Source organism: Microcaecilia unicolor, chromosome 1 (assembly GCF_901765095.1).
Source record: "Microcaecilia unicolor chromosome 1, aMicUni1.1, whole genome shotgun sequence".
Lineage (NCBI taxonomy): Eukaryota > Metazoa > Chordata > Amphibia > Gymnophiona > Siphonopidae > Microcaecilia > Microcaecilia unicolor.
The window spans coordinates 722,436,583-722,454,519 of NC_044031.1; the positions used below are offsets into that span (position 1 = coordinate 722,436,583).

Here is a 17,937-nt window from a genome sequence, read left to right on the forward strand (position 1 = left end):
AGCATCTACATGGATACTTTAGAACAAATGTTCCAGATAAAGCGAGAACTCTTGGCTTTAACACCAGGAACTCTCGTCTACGCTTTTGTGTCTCTTTGTTGAGATCGGGGAAAATCTGGATCTTAGCTCCAAAAAAAGATGCATTCATATGCCTGAAATACAATTTAAAGATATTATTTCTATCAAGTTCAAGAGCGAAAGATACCAGGAGAGTTGTGCGTTCAGTAACCATCTCCAATGAACTCTCAAGGAACTCTGTCAAGTTCAGATCTGGTTGAGGCTGAGAAATCAGGGGTTGAGATTGAATTCCATATATATAACGAGCCCCGGTGATGGGCGGAAAGCCCTCCACAGGGATTCCTAGGATTTGTCCAAAATATTTTTTTAGCATATCTTTAGCAGGAATTAGAGGAGACTTCGGAAAATTAAGGAATCTTAAGTTATTTCTCCTCCCCTGATTATCTAAGTATTCAATCTTCTTAGCTATAGTGTCTCTGTCCTTTACCAAAGTTCCTGTCAGATCCTGTAATTTTTTAAGCTCTCCTCCCAGTATTTCAGTTTTCTCTTGATTTTCTTGTATTTTCCCACAAAGCTGCTCTTGAGTTTGCTTTAAACTTACAATTTCATCTTTTATAGAAGTTGTTACCTTGGTAAGGTTGGTGTTCATCCCCTGTATGGCTTCCCACAGCAACTCAAGCGTTATTACAGCTGGTCTTAATCTTTCACCGCTATCCACGGAAGATGCCACCAGGACAGGAGTGAGTGCAGGGCTCACTGCACCCAATTCTGTAGCCGCTAACTTCTCTGGGGTCGACGCTTCCATGGGGCCTCCTCCGGTTGCTAGTGCAGGAAACCCTTCGGTTTGCAGTAGCTGCCCATCCGATAGGAAGCGAACACTTCCGGGTCGCGGTGGTGCTGTAGTCGGAGGCGGGCTAAGTGACGCTGCCTCTATGCTGCGGTCCGATAGGGAAGAGTTGCTTTGACACACGTTTACAGTGACTAAAAAATTACAAGCTGAGGATTTAACTGCCAGTATGTTCTTTGAAGGAGTAGAAGAACCTGATGTTTCATCTGTCCCAAAAAGGAGGGTTAATTGCAGATGGCATTCTTGGTTCAAGAAAATGAAGAGAGGCACAATTATTAGAAAATAAGATTCTTTTGGCAGCTGTTTATGTAGACCCAATACACTGGATTCTTCTGGAAGATGAACAGCTGACTAAGGGGAAAAGTGCTCTTTGTGAGGTGTAGTTAGGATGAATGGGTTGTAGGAATGTCAGGAGGAAGAAGTTGAGGAGGCTGATGACATTGCAGCACTAACATCAACTGAGGATGAATTTGATTTTGATAAATATCTGGATCAGAAAGAGTGTGCAAAGCATCTTCGCATAAAAAAGGATTCCTCTAAACAGTGAACAAATTGAATACATTTCAACTTAATTTCTCATTTGCACTAAAAAGTTGAAAAATGTGATCATCAAAACCGGTCAGAAAGCTATTCCTTTATATTAGAGCTGTTGCTCAGGTGGTTACTGCTTTACCACTGACCCAAGTTAGTGCTGAGAGAGTGTTCTCTGCTCTGATAATAATTAGTTCAGATTTGAGGTCATTCATGAAGGAGGATCTGACTGAGGTGATTCTTTTTCTGAAGACAAGATTTCTCCCTTGTACTATTGGATTCTCCAATTTGTGGACTTGAGCTGGGTATATTATAATGATGTAAAAAATGTGGGGGGGAGGGGCGCTCAAGCGCTAGCGGCGAATGGACACATAGAGGTTGAGCTCCTCGAGCACTACTAAGATTTTCACTTTTCTGATGATTCAGATGCATTCTTTCAGTTGAAATGATATCTGGTTTATTCTAAGATGTCACCGCAAAGACAAAACTAGAATTGGCGTTCTCAGGCTATTCCATGTCTAAATGGTGGAAATCTGTTCCAGCCTCACCCAGTAAAAATATGGCGAACGACAATGGAGTACAGGCCACTGCAGATATCACAGCGCAACTAGAGCGCATTATGACATTGCTTACTGAAAACAACTCTACAGTGAAATCTATCCAGCAAGATATTTCTCAAATGAAAGAGCATTTTTCTCACTTTGAAGGTCGTTTAGATGAAGCTGAGGTGAAGATAAGTAGCCTTGAGGACGGCCACATGGTCTTCAAAGATACTCACAAAATGGCGCTGGAACTTGAAGCTCTGGAAGACGCAAGTAACTGGAACCGCAGAAATAACATTCGGATCTCGGGAATCTCTGAGAGTCGTGAAGGTACGGACATTGTTAAGTTTATTGAACAACTGATTCCCTCAATTCTTAATGCTGAATTTCGAGTTGGAAATATACTCCTTGTTAAGAAATTGAATTACTCTATACTCTCTCATACATGTGACTCCGAAAGATGCTGGGTTCTGGTGAAGATTAAATATGATAACTACACCTTATCTCTGCTAAATGTGTATGTACCCAATGTGGATAACACACTATTTTTTCAAGACTTGAATACACAGTTGACATTAGCTGGCTCAGAATACATCATATTGGCAGGAGATATGAACCTACTTCTGGATTTAGCTTTAGGCAGAAGATCCCCTGGTAAACCAAAAATTTTAAAATTCACTTTGGCTTTATCTCATTTACTGGATTCATGGAATTTGATAGATTCCTTGCATATAATTCGCCCAACTGATATTGACTTTACTTTTTATTCATCACCATATGATTCTTACTCCCGTCTGGACTACATATTTGTTTCTCAATCTTTGCTCCTTGAGATGACTAAATCTTCTATAGAACCAATAGTGGTATCAGATCATGCTTGTGTGACCCTTAACTTAAGAATCTCCTCACCTGCTATACCTTTTATGGCCTGGAGGTTTAATGCTGGTTTACTCAAGGATGAGGACTTTTGTTCATCTTTATTATCCTGGTTTGAAGAATATTTTAACCTCAATGAAACAGAAGACGTGGATTATCAGTACTGTTTGGGATGCTTACAAAACATATGTGCGGGGGGAGATAAGTTCACATCCCAAAAGTATAGAGCAGAAGAAAGAACTCTCCAACATGGAAAGGATTATTACACAACTTGAACACTCATATTGCCATTCTAACAATAAAGATACTCTTCTGGAATTACAAAAATTGCAATTCCAATATAACCGTGTTTTGAGCTCCAGAGCAGGTATAATCCTAGCATTTGAACAAGCTTCTTATTATGCAGGAATAAACAGAGCTGGCAAAGCCTTAGGTAACTATCTTAAAAATCATCTTTCATTTCTGCCATTCATGATGGGACATCAGTAAAGTCCGACCCAGCTTAAAGGTTGGGGTTTAAAGGAGGAATTGTAGGTTAGTGATAGGCAGAATAGAAATATAAAAAAGCAAACTTTATTAACTAATCTGCATACTCTTTTCCCCCTAGTTTTAAAACTTGAACTTTGTACCACAGCATTGACAGCATTAACAGATAGCTTTGGGAACTTAAAGGTTGGGGTTTAAAGGAGGTTAGTGATAGGCAGAATAAAAATATAAAAAAAGCAAACTTTATCAACTAATCTCTGTACTCTTTTCCCCCTAGTTTTAAAACTTGAACTTTGTACCACAGCATTAACAGCCTCTAGCAGGCACTGCAGGAACTAGTATAGTCTTCATCCCGCCCACCCCAAGCACAACTCTTCATTTATAGTCGGTTATTGTAATTAGGACAACAAGCGAGGAGTGCTCTTACAGAGTTTTAATCTCATTTCATTACTTCCTAAGAAGAAAAAAACTAAATAAACCACCCAATATACCATACAAACTAAAGACATTTTTGTATTAGGCTAATATCCTTAATACCTTAGCAAGTTTTAAATTATTGAAAAACTCAAAAATACTAAGATGGAATCAGCAGTCCAGCAGCGAGAGGGGTGCTATCCAGTCTTTTGCATTGAGTGTCACATGTATGATTATCTCCAATTTGGTGAGTGGTTATATGTGTGTGCCTGATGCAAAGAGCTCCTAGCTCTCAGAGAACGAGTCCGTTCTCTTGAAGCTAGAGTAGCAGACTTGGTGGAGCTGAGGGAGACAGAGATGTACATAGAGGAGATCTACAGGGATGTTGTAGACAAGTCTCACCTCCAGTCTGGCAACCCCTGTGCTGCCCTGGAGGAGGGAGGTCTCCTAGAAGGAGAGCATCACCCTGGTGAAGTAGGAAGTACTCCTGTAGCCAGGACCTGCCCACCAGGGGATGTACTATCCTCTCGCAATGAGGATATGTCTCCAAGAACTTCTGCGCAGCAAGGAAGGGTTAGGACAGATGTCGTAGTTTGTGATTCAATCATTAGGCATTCAGATAGCTGGGTGGCTGGTGGACGTGAGGATCGCCTGGTGACTTTCCTGCCTAGTGCGAAGGTGGCGGACCTCAAGTGTCACATAGATAGGATTTTAGATAGATCTGGGGAGGAGCAGGGTGTCTTGGTACATGTGGGTACCAAAGACATAGGAGAATGTGGTAGGGAGGTTCTGGAAGCCAAATTTAGGCTCTTAGGTAGAAAGCTGAAGTCTAGATCCTCAAGGGTTGCATTTTCAGGGATGCTTCCAGTTCCACTCGCAGGACCCAAAAGGCAGGCAGAGCTCCTAAGTCTCAATGCGTGTTTGAGATGATGGTGCAGGGATGAGGGATTTAGATTTGTTAGGAACTGGGTGACATTCTGGGAAAGGGGGAGACTGTTCCGAAAGGATGGGCTCCACCTTAACCGGGATGGAACCAAGCTATTGGCGCTAACTTTTAAAAAGGAGATAGAGCAGCTTTTAACCTAGAATTGGGGGGGGGGGGGGGGGGGGGGGAAGCAGACAGTTGACCTGGATTGCATGGTTTGGTGTGGAGTATCCTTGAAGGATACTATTGAAACAGGATATTTAGGATTCCCAGTAGAGAGGTTTCAACAATGCTGAAAGTAAGCCAGGTGCCCTTATTGAGAGAGCAGGATAAAGGATGCACTTTATCCCCTTCAACTTGTAAGCAGCTTGTAGATCAAAATAAAAAAAACATAATTTGAAGTGCCTGTATACAAATGATAGAAGCCTAAAAGATAAGGTGGGAGAGTTAGAATATATAGTACTAAATAATGAGATAGCTATAATAGGCATTTCAAGGGTAACGATGCGGAAGAACTGAAAGAAATCTTGGTGAACCTGGAAGATGTACTGAGCCAAATTGACAAATTAAAGAGTAGTAAAATCACCTAGACTGGATGGCATACATTCAAGGGTACTCAATGTGATGCCGATTTTTTTAAAGGGTTCTAGGGGTGATCCAGGAAATTGTAGACTGGTAAGACTGATGTCGGTGCTCAGCAAAATAGTGGAAACAATTATAAAGAATAAAATTACAGAACACATAGACAAACATGGCTTAATGGGACAGAATCAGCATAGGTTCAGGAAGTCTTGCCTCATGAATTTACTTCATTTCTTTGAAAGCTGCAAGAATGGTATGAGATTTGCATTACAAGATGTATGAGGAGAGACTTGCTGACCTGAACATGTATACCCTGGAGGAAAGGAGAAACAGGGGTGATATGATACAGACGTTCAAATATTTGAAAGGTATTAATCCTGAAACGAACCTTTTCCGTAGATGGGAAGGCGATAGAACTAGAGGACATGAAATGAGACTGAAGGGGGGCAGACTCAAGAAAAATGTCAGGAAGTATTTTTTCATGGAGAGAGTGGTGGATACTTGGAAAGCCCTCCCGCGAGAGGTGATGGAGATGAAAACGGTAATGGAATTTAAACATACGTGGGATAAACATAAAGGAATCCTGTTCAGAAGGAATGGATCCTCAGAAGCTTAGCCGAGATTGGGTGGCAGAGCCGGTGGTGGGAGGCGGGGCTGGTGCTTGGGATGCGGAGTAGTGCTGGGCAGACTTCTGCGGTCTGTGCCCTGAAAATGGCAGATACAAATCAAGGTAAGGTATACACAAAAAGTAGCATATATGAGTTTATCTTGTTGGGCAGACTGGATGGACCGTGCAGGTCTTTTTCTGCCGTCATCTACTATGTTACATAGCTCCCTTACCTTGTCTGCTGAGCCCCCCAAATCCCCCCAAAACCCACTACCAACAACTTTACACCACTACCATAGCCCTTACAGGTGAAGGGGGGGCACCTAGATGTGGGTTAAAGTGGGTTTGTGGTGGGTTTTGGAGGGCTCACATTACAAGTGTAACAGGAAGGGGGGGATGGGCCTGGGTCCACCTGCTTGAAGTGCACTGCACCCACTAAAACTACTTCAGGGACCTGCATACTGCTGCGATGGACCTGAGAATGACATTTGATGGCATAGAGGCTGGCACAAAATATTTTTAAAGATTTTGTTTTGAGAGTGGGAGGGGGTTTGTGACCACTGGGGGGAGTAAGGGGAGGTCATCCCCGATTCTCTCATGTGGTCATCTGGTCAGTTCGGGCACCTTTTTGTGCCTTGGTCGTAAGAAAAACAGGACCAGGTAGTTGTTCAAGTGCTCGTCAAGGACACCCTTTTTTTTTTTCCAATTATGGGTCGAGGACGTCCATGTGTTGGGCACACCCAAGTCCCACCTTCGCTACGCCCCCGTGAACTTTGGTCGTCCCCGCGACGGAAAGCAGTTGGGAACGCCCAAAATCAGCTTTCGATTATACCGATTTGGGCGACCCTGTGAGAAGGATGTCCATCTTCCGATTTGTGTCGAAAGATGGGCATCCTTCTCTTTCGAAAATGAGCCTGATATATCATTTAAAGTACTCCTGGATTATAACTGAAGGAAATCTTGTTACCTTGGTTTAAGAACTGACCAGTTTTACCAAAAACAAATGATGTAAGCTTCAGGGTATGTACAGTGCCTTATGAAACTCTTCATGTATGTCTATATTTTGCATTTCCTGTCTAAAAAAAAAAAAAATTAAATTAAAAATACATTAAAGAAGTCTATTTCAGTCAGTAACAGGGCTGCCTGAAGGGTATGTGACACCCTGAACCAGCTGTTGCTGGCATAGCCCCCTCCCCCCCCCCAAAACAAATCTTGTGTTCAAACCTGTGTTGGTGGTGTTGGCCATGCAGAGCAGAGAGCACAGCGGTGAGAGTAAAACACACTTTTGCTGCTATGATGGCTGAGTTGGTGAGGCAGGCTTTGGCATCCTGAAACAATACCTCACCTAGCTCATGCCTTGAGCTGGCCCTGCATAACAGTACAACATATTTTACATCAGTGCTTCCCAAACTGTGGATTGTGACCCCATCCCAGGCAAGCTGAAAAAAAAACCTTAGCTTTTGTCTCCCAATGATCCCGTGCTATAATTAGGCCTACAGGGGATCCATAGGAAGTGAGGAATGGCGGCAGGGTTGATTGCAATGCAGCATCGATAGAAAGGTAGGCCTCTGGCGGTCGCTTGCTTTTTCTTGCTTGGATAATGGGATTGCAGCCACAGAAAATTTGATAAAACATTGCTCTTAATGGTCAATGTGAAAGAACTATAGAAATTAAAAAAAAAAAAAAAGAAGCTAAATAAAATCAGGACTTTTTGGTTTCTTATTGTTATATTCATAGCAAACCCACATTAGTTCCAGCTCTAAAAATTTCTATAAGAAAGCCTGTAGTAAGTTAAATAGAGCCCACTTGTGTACAGTCATAATAGCTGTGCTGATTCAAATACTCCTGGATGAAGAATCAATCTGTTTTCATTTTATGAACTGAATTTGAAGCAAAAGTCTAAACATGCCGAACATATAGCTTTCGAAAGACCTCCGGGAGTAACGTTATTCAAAGACAGAGTGGGGGCAGGCTATAGGGCTTCTGGTTTTAGTTTTTGAGAGCTAATTTATAACAGACATAACGAAACACCTGAATTATATGTTACAAAATGGGCTCTTCCCGAAGGAGATAGGAAATATTCTACTCACCCCCATACCCAAAGACGCAAAGAAAAGTGCCAGTGAACTAACCAACTACAGGCCAGTAGCATCTATTCCCTTAATAACCAAACTAACAGAAGGGTTGGTGACCAAACAACTCACAAGCTATCTAAATAAATTCTCAATACTCCACGACTCCCAATCAGGATTTCGGTCTAACCATAGTACTAGTTACTCTTATGACCAAATTCAAACAAATGATTGCAACTGGAAAGAACATACTTCTTCTACAATTTGACATGTCAAGCGCTTTCGACATGTTTGATCATGGAATACTGCTACATATCCTTGAGTACTTCGGAATTGGAGGTAATGTCCTCAATTGGTTCAAGGGATTCCTAACCACACGATCATACCAAGTGACATCTAACTCGACTACTTCAGCCACATGGATACCTGAATGCGGAGTCCCACAGGGATCCCCCCCCCTCGCCGACCCTATTCAACTTAATGATGATACCATTGGCCAAACTATTATCGAACCAAAACCTTAACCCATACATATACGCAGACGACATAACGATCTACATCCCATTTAAACATGATCTAAAGGAAATTTCCAGTGACATCAACCAAAGTCTGCATATCATGCATTCGTGGGTGGATGCTTTTCAACTGAAACTTAATGCAGAAAAAACCCAATGCCTAATACTCACCTCGCAACATAACAAGAACAAATTCACAGCCATCAACACACCAAATCTGAACCTTCCTATTTCAGAAAACCTAAAAATTCTTGGAGTTACCATCGATGGACACCTAACACTCGAAAGCCATGCGAAAAACACAACCAAGAAGATGTTCCACTCAATGTGGAAATTAAAAAGAGTAAGACCTTTCTTCCCAAGGAATGTTTTCCGTAACCTGGTACAATCAATGGTGCTCAGTCATCTGGATTACTGCAACGCACTCTACACCGGCTGTAAAGAGCAAATAATCAAGAAACTTCAGACAGCCCAGAACACGGCAGCTAGACTCATATTCGGCAAAACAAAATATGAAAGCGCTAAGCCCCTACGAGAAAAACTACACTGGCTCCCACTTAAAGAACACATCACGTTCAAAATATGCTCCCTAGTTCACAAAATCATTCATGGAGATGCACCAGCCTACATGTCAGACCTGATAGACTTACCACCCAGGAGTGCCAAAAGATCATCCCGCACATTCCTTGATCTACACTTCCCTAACAGCAAAGGTCTAAAATACAAATTAATGCACGCATCAAACTTTACCTACTTAAGCACACAGTTATGGAACGCACTGCCGCGCAACTTAAAAATGATCTACGAACTAGCGAACTTCCGCAAACTACTGAAGACCCATCTCTTTAACAAGGCTTACCACAAAGATCAACCAATGTGAATATACATAACTCCTCCACACATAGTTAGAACTGTCTTATAGTATCTGCTTGTTATACAACTATCGTGTTATCATTATCATGTTGCCAAAGATTCTTCTGTAACACTTAATGCCTAATTTCTATTATATTTCCACTATTCATGTAAGCCACATTGAGCCTGCAAAGAGGTGGGAAAATGTGGGATACAAATGCAATAAATAAAAATAAATTTTGTGTGTGTGTGTGTGTGGGGGGGGGGGGGGGTTCCAAATAAATATGATATTTATATACTTTCTCATATACATTTTATTTATAAAAAGAAAACAGGACACTGTGCTTGATGTACCTTCAGTCTGTCTCAGTATGGCAATGCTTATGTTCTTTTTGTTTTAATCATGCTTTTCCTGTTAGGGTTCAAACTGGATGCAAAATTAAAACAAAAAACAAAATAAAATATGCATATGTATGCTAGTCTACTGATGGGCTAGTGAGATTTATGGGACTGTCAAATTCTGTAACTAAATTAATGACATTTTTCTACAAGGTGCTGCTGTGGTCGGTTGGTCAGGCAACATGCCTGCTTTACTGCAAGTCTTGCCATGAAATACTCGGATGTGAAACTAGGTGAAAATCTGAATCAAGAACTAGAAGAATGGTCTGTGGAAAAGCATACAGAGGAAAGTCCAACTGATGCATATGGCATCATTAACTTTCAGGGTGGCTCACATTCTTACAGAGCCAAGGTAAGGAAAAATTGTGTTAGTAAATTGCATCTTTTACCCAGAAGCAAAGGATGTTCTAGTTGTAATGTTGACAGAGGCTATGCTTTTTTTTTTTTTTGGCTAAACCAATTTTGCAGAAACACACTGAAAGGGAGGAGGAGTGGCATACAGGTTGAACTGTGATACAGGAGATTTCCTTAAACACATATTCATAACTGCTCTCTACCAATGAATCTCTGCAAGACCTAGAGTAGGTTACCTCCCTGTGCCTCTGAGACTGTCATTTGTTTTGATTTGTTTTTCCATAATTTCAGAACCTGTGAGATGGTTGTGTCCATCAACCAGAAAATGGAGCTAGAGAACTGAAAACTGAGCTGAGACATCTCTCTCTTGGCATCCAGTCCAGCTCCACAGTATTTTCTTTCTCCAGAAAGTGGACACACTTTTCAGCCTCTGGTTCTGAGTGCTTTGCTCCTGGTCCAGTTGGTCAGCTGGTCCCCAGTTGAGCTTTGTGAGTGGCTTGGGTTTACAGAGTCATATCTGGAGGTCTTCAGATCCTTGTATGTGGTGCACTGTGAATTTACTTCTTCCCTCCCGTATAAAGTATCACATACCATGTAAAATGAGTTTATCGTGTTGGGCAGACTGGATGGACCATACAACTGGCTTATTCGTGTGTCTTGCTATTTAGACAGTGTGACAACGCCTGACAAAATTGTCCATCTTCTGCAGTCGCTGGGTTTTGTGATCTATTTTGAGAAGAGTAGACTAACTCCATCGCAAATGCTGGAGTATCTGGGTGTTCTGTTCAATACAACAAGGGAGAGGATATTGCTCACGGAACATAGGAGGTCAAAAACATTTGTCTTCTCAGTCAAGGCAGACCCAGGGTCTGGAATTACGTCCAGGTTCTGTGGTCAGTGAGAATGGTGATGGAAGGTGGTGCCAGGGGAAGGGCTCATATGCAGCCATTACAGGAGTCTGTTCTCAGCTTCTGGTCTTTGTCTTCACAGAAGTATGACCTTCATCTTCCTTAAACACTGGTTGCCGTACAGAGCATAGTCGCCTAGGAATTTGACTGTCGGAGCTCCCTTTCCGATAACACAATGGGTGCCAGCAAGTTGGATTGGGGAGCTAGTTACAAGTTCCATCTGGCATAGGGCACGTGGATGAAACAGGAGTCTCGGTGGTCAGTAAATCACTTGGACCTCATGGCAGTGTGGAATGCCTACGCAACTTTGCACTCTTTCTGATGAGGGCCCCAGTCCAAATATTCTCCAACAGTGCCACGGCAGTAACTTATATCAACAAGCAAGGTGGGACCTGCAGAATGTCTGATGACAAACGCATTGGAGGCGGCCTCCCTCATGAATTGGGTGGAGAAAATCTTCTCTGCTTGCCAGCAGCTCACATCACTGGGTCCTTTTATGAATACTCAAAAAAAAAATCTTTCATCAATATTTCACAAGCATTACACTTGAACAAGAAACTTAAGAATATACAAATAAAGGAAACAAATAAAAGAAAAATAAAAAACTTTCCATAGATCACAATGTATAAGGGAATTACCTAAACAAGGATAAGGAGCTCCACAATTAGGAAAACTTTTCAACTAATTTAGGCTTTAATGTGAAGAAACCCAAGTCTATTCCTGTAGCTACCCAAAATAGAAAGTATCTCAAAATCTAAGCATCAGAAAAACATCAGAGGAGCAGCAACAAATCACACTAATATTGATGTAATATAGTTATCTTCTTTATCTCAAGGAAACATTCTTAATTGGTCACAAACATAGAAGACATATTTTGTCCCTAAATATTTGATCAAACACTTGCAGGGGTATGTAAGTGAAAAAGTCGCTCCCAGGGACAAAACATCCTGCTTCATAGACAGAACATTTTTCTGTGAACTTGAGTCTGTCTAGTAACCTCAGATACGTGCAGATTTGTTGCCATAAAATAAAACTTGTCAATTATGAAAAAAGAGTCTTAATACCGCATTTAAAATCTTGCTCAAACACGAATGAGATTAATAAGGTAGCTCTTTCAGTATCTTCAGAGAAAGGTGATTCATGTATCTCAGATATGTTTAGCTCGCCATTAATTCTTCCTTGAATTTCTTGTCCTTGTTCCTTCTCTCCAGGCATTTTAGAAGGCAAAAAGTAAATCCAATTCACATGAGGTATAGTCTCTGTGAATTTTAAAATCTCTATCGGTTAGCTTCTAAAGGCATCCATGGGAGACATCCCCCAAGGGCTTGGGAATGTCTCCCATGTACATTGCAGTGTCTTTGAATGTGGAGGTAGACTTTCTCAGCAGGCACTCCTTGGACCCGAGAGAATGGGAACTATCCAGCCAGGGTTTTCAGCTAATAGTGGACCAGTGGGGTTCTCCACTTCTGGACTTGATAGCAATGAAAAGGAATACCAAGTGCCCAATTTCTTCAGCTATCAGAAAGAACTAGGCTCAATGGGGATAGATGACCCAAGGCAGCCCTGGCTTGGAGACACATCTACTGAATGCTTCCCTTTTGGCCCATGGTAGACCACATATTGAAAAGGATCCCATTGCACTGGGGTTGAATAATTCTCGTAGCCCCAGATCAGCTGTGGAGGCCATGGTAAGTGGACCTTATTCAACTGCTGTTGGGGATCCTCTCTGTCTTCTACAGGTACACAGCCTACCAAAGCAAGTTCCGGTGCTTATGGAGGATCCGTGCTCCTTTGGTCTTATGACTTGGTCTTTCAAAGGACTTGGTTGATTTCGATCATTGCTACCTTGCTTCAGACTCTGAAATGCTCTACATCCATGGCATATGTAAGGGTGTGGACAATATTCGAGGGCTGGTGTTCTGAGCACGGACTTTCTACCTTCTCTGCTCAGATCGCACACATTCTATCATTTTTCCAGGCAGTCCTTCAGAAAGTGTTGGCATTGGGTTCTCTAAAAGTTCAGGTTGCAGCTTTGGCCTATTTCATGGGCTGACTACAGAAGATGTCTGTTGTGGCTTACCCAGATATTGTTCAGTTCTTGCAGGGAGTGGGCCGCTTGTGGCCTCCCTTTCTTGCATCGTGTCCAGAGTGGAACCTTTATTTTAGTTCTTTGAGCTCTTCAGAAGCCGCCTTTTGAGCCACCCTAGGAGGCTTCCTTGAAAGATCTTATGCCAAAGACAGCGTTCTTGGTGGCTGTTGCATTGGTATGTAGGGTTTCGGAGCTTCCGGCTCTCTCTTGGCGGGATCCCTGTCTCCACTTTTGAGAGGCCAGGGGTGCATAGTTCTTTCCTTTCTTCTGACAGTGATATCAGCATTTTCTCCTAGGACAAGCAGGCTGCTTATTCTCACATGTGTGTCTACGTCCACGTTGGTCCGGGAATTGGCATTTTGCAAAAGCAAAAAAAAAAAAAAAAAAAAAGTTTTGCCAGAGTCTTCTGGCGTGCGCGCACCATGGACTAACTTCCCGCCCGCCGCGCGAGTACCTCAGTTTTTTCTTTCTCTACGACGAAGTGCGGCAGGTTCCTCCTGTGCTCCTCGTTGAGGCCCGGGAAAAGAGTCTTCTTTTTTTCGTGACTTTCTTTCGCTTTTTTCCTTTGCTTTGTTTAAAAAAAAAAGTTTTACCCTTAGTTTTCTTATTAGTTTCCTTTTCTCCTGATTTTAAGTTTTCTTTGTTTTTTCGATGCGGAGTAGCCTAGTGGTTAGTGCAGTGGACTTTGATCCTGGGGAACTGAGTTCGATTCCCACTGCAGCTCCTTGTGACTCTGGGCAAGTCACCTAAACCTCCATTGCCCCTGGTACAAATAAGTACCTGAATATACTATGCAAACTGCTTTGAATGTAGTTGCAAAAACCACAGAAAGGCGGTATATCAAGTTCCATTTCCCTTTCCTTTTTTGGCACAATTGCGTCTTTTGATTTTGCCGAGGCCTTTTTTCCTTCCGTGTCATCAAAGGCACCCAGCAGCTTCAAACTTTGTAGTCAGTGCAACTGGACCATCTCAGGTACCGATACCCATTCCTGGCGTTTCCAGTGCCTTGGGCCCGACCACAGCCCAGCTGCTTGTAGTCTGTGTCTTCGTATGAAAAAACAGACCCAAGTGGCTCAAGAAACCCAGCGAGAGAGACTTTTTGGGGCTCAGTCCAGTCCTTCGACGTCTACATCGACATCGGTACTGAGGTCGGTAGTGTTGACATTGAGGGAGGCATCAACGTCAGGAGCAGCAGGATAATGCAACCTCACAAGTGGTCACTGAACATGGGAGTAGTCCGCAAGATCTTCCGAGCATGGGGCACCCCCTCGGTAGATCTTTTTGCCACTCAGATCAATCATAAGATCCCTCATTTCTGCTCCAGGCTTCAGGCCCATGACAGACTAGCCTTTCTCCTACATTGGGGAACAGGCCTTCTGTATGCGTATCCTCCCATACCTCTAGTAGGGAAGACATTGCTGAAACTCAAGTAAGACCGCGGGACCATGATCCTGATTGCACCCTTCTGGCCACGTCTTAGATTTGGTTTCCTCCTCTTCTGCACTTGTCCTCTGAGGAACTGTAGAGATTGGAAGTTTTCCAACTCCCATCACTCAGAATGAAGGGTCGCTTCTACATCCCAACCTCCAGTCTCTGGCTCTCATGGCCTGGATGTTGAGACCTTAGAATTTGCTTCCTTGGGTCTTTCAGAGGGTGTTGCCTGAGTCTTGCTTGCTTCCAGGAACGATTCCACAAAGAGGTGTTACTCTTTGAAATGGAGGAAGTTTGCTGTCTGGTGTGACAGCAAGGCCCTATATCTTCTCTCTTGTCCTACACAGACCATGCTTGAATACCTTCTACACTTATCAAAGTCTGGTCTCATGACCAACTTCGTGAGGGTTCACCTCAGTGCAATTAGTGCTTGTCATCGGTGTGTAGAGGGTAAGCCAATCTCTGGATAGCCTTTAGTTGTTCACTTCATGAGAGGTTTGCTTTTGTCAAAGCCCCCGGTCAAACTTCGACCAGTGTCATGGGATATCAGCTGATGAAAGCTCCTTTTGAGCCACTAAATTCCTGCCATGTGAAGTACTTGACCTGGAAGGTCATTTTCTTGGTGGCTGTTACTTCAGCTCGTAGGGTCAGTGAGCTTCAGGCCTTAGTAGTGGATGCACCTTATACTAAGTCCATTCACAGCAGATTAGACCTCTGCACGCACCCTAAGTTCCTGTCGAATGTGGTGTCTGAGTTCCATCTGAACCAGTTAATTGTCTTGCCAACATATTTTTCCCCGACCTCATGCCCACCCTGGCGAGAGCAGCTTGCACACCTTGGACTGCAAGAGAGCTTTGGCCTTTTACGTTGGGCAGACAAAGCCCTTCAGACAGTCCGCCCAGTTGTTTGTTTCTTTTGATCCCAACAGGAGGGGAGTCGCCATCAGAAAATGCACAGTCTCCAATTGGCTAACAGATTGCATTTCCTTCACTTATGCCCAAGCTGGGCTGACTCTGGAGAGCCATGGCTGTGTCGGTGGCTCACTTAAAGTCAGCCTCCATTGAAGAGATTTGCAAGGCTGCAACGTGGTCATCAGTCCACACATTCGCATCTCACTACTACCTTCAGCAGGATACCTGACGCGACAGTCGGTTTGGGCAGTCAGTGCTGCAGGATTTGTTTGGGGTTTAGAATCCAACTCTACACCCTCTAGTCCCGTTTTATTCTGTTCCAGGCTGCACTCTCAGCTAGTTGTTTATAGTTTCAAGTTAACTTATGTTTAGTCCTTGCCGTTGCGAGGCCCAATTGACCAATGTTCATTGTTTTGAGTGAGCCTGGATGCTAGGGATACCCCACATGTGAGAATAAGCAACCTGCTTGTCCTTGGAGAAAGCGAAGATACTTACCTGTAGCAGGTATTCTCTGAGGACAGCAGGCTGATTATTCTCACAATCCCTCCCACCTTCACTTTGTAGTGTGTTATTGTTATGCTCTTTAATTTAACTGAGGTACTCGCTTGCGTGACGGGCGGGAAGTTAGTTTTTTGTTTTTGCAAAATGCCGATTCCCGGGCCAACGCAGACGTCGACCCACATGTGAGAATAATCAGCCTGCTGTCCTCGGAGAATACCTGCTACAGGTAAGTATCTTCGCTTTATCTCAACCACTCTGTGAAGCTTCTGTCTTTTTACAGAGAGGACAAAGAAACTCAGTATTCTTCCTTGAAAGTTCTCGATGTGTGTAGAGTCTTCATTTAGATATCTGGAAATCACGAATGTCTTTTGTATATCGGACAGACTGTGCTTTTTGTTAAGGAGAGGCTTGGCTTCATGGCTTCGAAGCCCACAATTGCTAGATGGTTCAATGAGATTATTGCATCAGGCTATTTGCTTGCAAGGAAGTAGGCTCCAGAGGTCTTGTGGGCTCATTTTATGAGGCATACAGCAACATCCTGGGCGGAGACTACCTTACTGTTTCCTTTGGATATTTGAAAGGTGCCTATGTGGTCAGTGCTGCATACCCTTGCTAAGCACTACAGGGTGGACATTGCAGTGTGTTCCAAAGCCAGTTTTAGGGCTTCTGCCCTCAGGGCGGTGGCACCATGATCTTTTGTTCTCTACAGGTTGTCCAATGATGAGAGGGTCCACATGTGTTTGCTCATCTGGTTGTGTTAGGTTAGCGAGTTGTTTAATGTTTTTATGTTTATTCAGAGTTTCTCCTCGCTGCTTGTCTACGTAAATACTGAGGAGATGGACTGGATGCCAAGAGAGAGATGTCTCAGCTCAGTTTTCAGTTCTGTATCTCCACCTACTGGTTGATGGACACAACTATCCCACAGGATCTGGAATAGAGGGAAGGACTAATAGAAAGAAAATTATCTGGTAAAACCTAATTTCTCTGTTCCACTCAACATGAATACCCTTTCATGTATAATAATATTGCCAAAGTCTCAAAAATGTATTTAAGCCAACAAGGTATTTTGTTGTGATAAAAACATTTTTGGAAGTACTTACCTATTTAGGGGCATACTCTACTTGAGTACAGTACTGGCTGTTCATTCTGCATAGTTCATGTTTCAAGTTTGTTTTCAGTGAATAAAGTTGATTTTGATTTCAAGTTGCAAAAAGACTGAAATACTGCACATTTTTAAGCTTACTTTTATCATAACGACCATCTCTTTATTCACTATATTACAGCTGCATCCATTCTTTATTACTTGTTTAAGTTGTAGTACTATGTAAGCCGCATTGAACCTGCTAACAAGTGGGAAAGTGCGGGGTATAAGTGTTACAAATAAATAAAATAAATACTTGGCAGGAGTGGTATTTGGGGGTAGCAAGTGTGGTGACATCTATAGCTCTGCGCTTTAATGAAACCAGCCTATTCAGGGCCCCTTTAAGTACTATCTGTATGGTACTCTGCAACAATTCAAATGCATACAAATCGTGTAGTTGTGTGTGTAAAAATATATTGAGGTAATTCTGTAAGAGTACATCTCTTTGGAGCGCATTCTGTAAATACAAATAGGCACCTACATTTCTTTATTGAATAGCTAATCATTGAAATACTTTATGATGCTCCCTGTTATTTCCCTGGAACAGCTGAATTTCTAAGTGTCGCAGATGACCTCATAAGGAATGATCTCTTCAGCTGTTGTGATGCATGGTATTTGTGACGTCTCAGCCAGTTTAACTTTATTTCCGCTACTGAAGAGGATTCTTTTGTTAATATGGCTGGTTTCATGAATTTAAATATTACAGAAATGCTGGTTAAAGAACTTATAATGAGTTGTCAGTAATTAGTTATTGCCAGGATGAGTATTGCTACTTTGCCATTTGTACTTTTTGAAATACATCTGTATCCTCTATATCAGTGGTTTTCAACCCAGTCCTCAGGGACCACATGGCTGGTTGAGGTTTCAGTATATTCATAATGGATATGCATGGGATGTATTAGCATGCATTTCCTCCATTGTGTGCAATTATTGGAC

General features: G+C 42.5%; 1 protein-coding gene across 1 annotated transcript in view; it reads left to right on the forward strand.

The window, feature by feature from the left end:
- TRPM7 (transient receptor potential cation channel subfamily M member 7) overlaps positions 1-17,937 on the forward strand; it is a 397,085-nt gene that overhangs the window by 93,182 nt on the left and 285,966 nt on the right. The window contains exon 4 of the mRNA XM_030189594.1: positions 9,820-10,018. Within this exon, the coding sequence (XP_030045454.1) occupies positions 9,820-10,018 (199 nt within the window). The remainder of the gene's footprint in view (positions 1-9,819; positions 10,019-17,937) is intronic.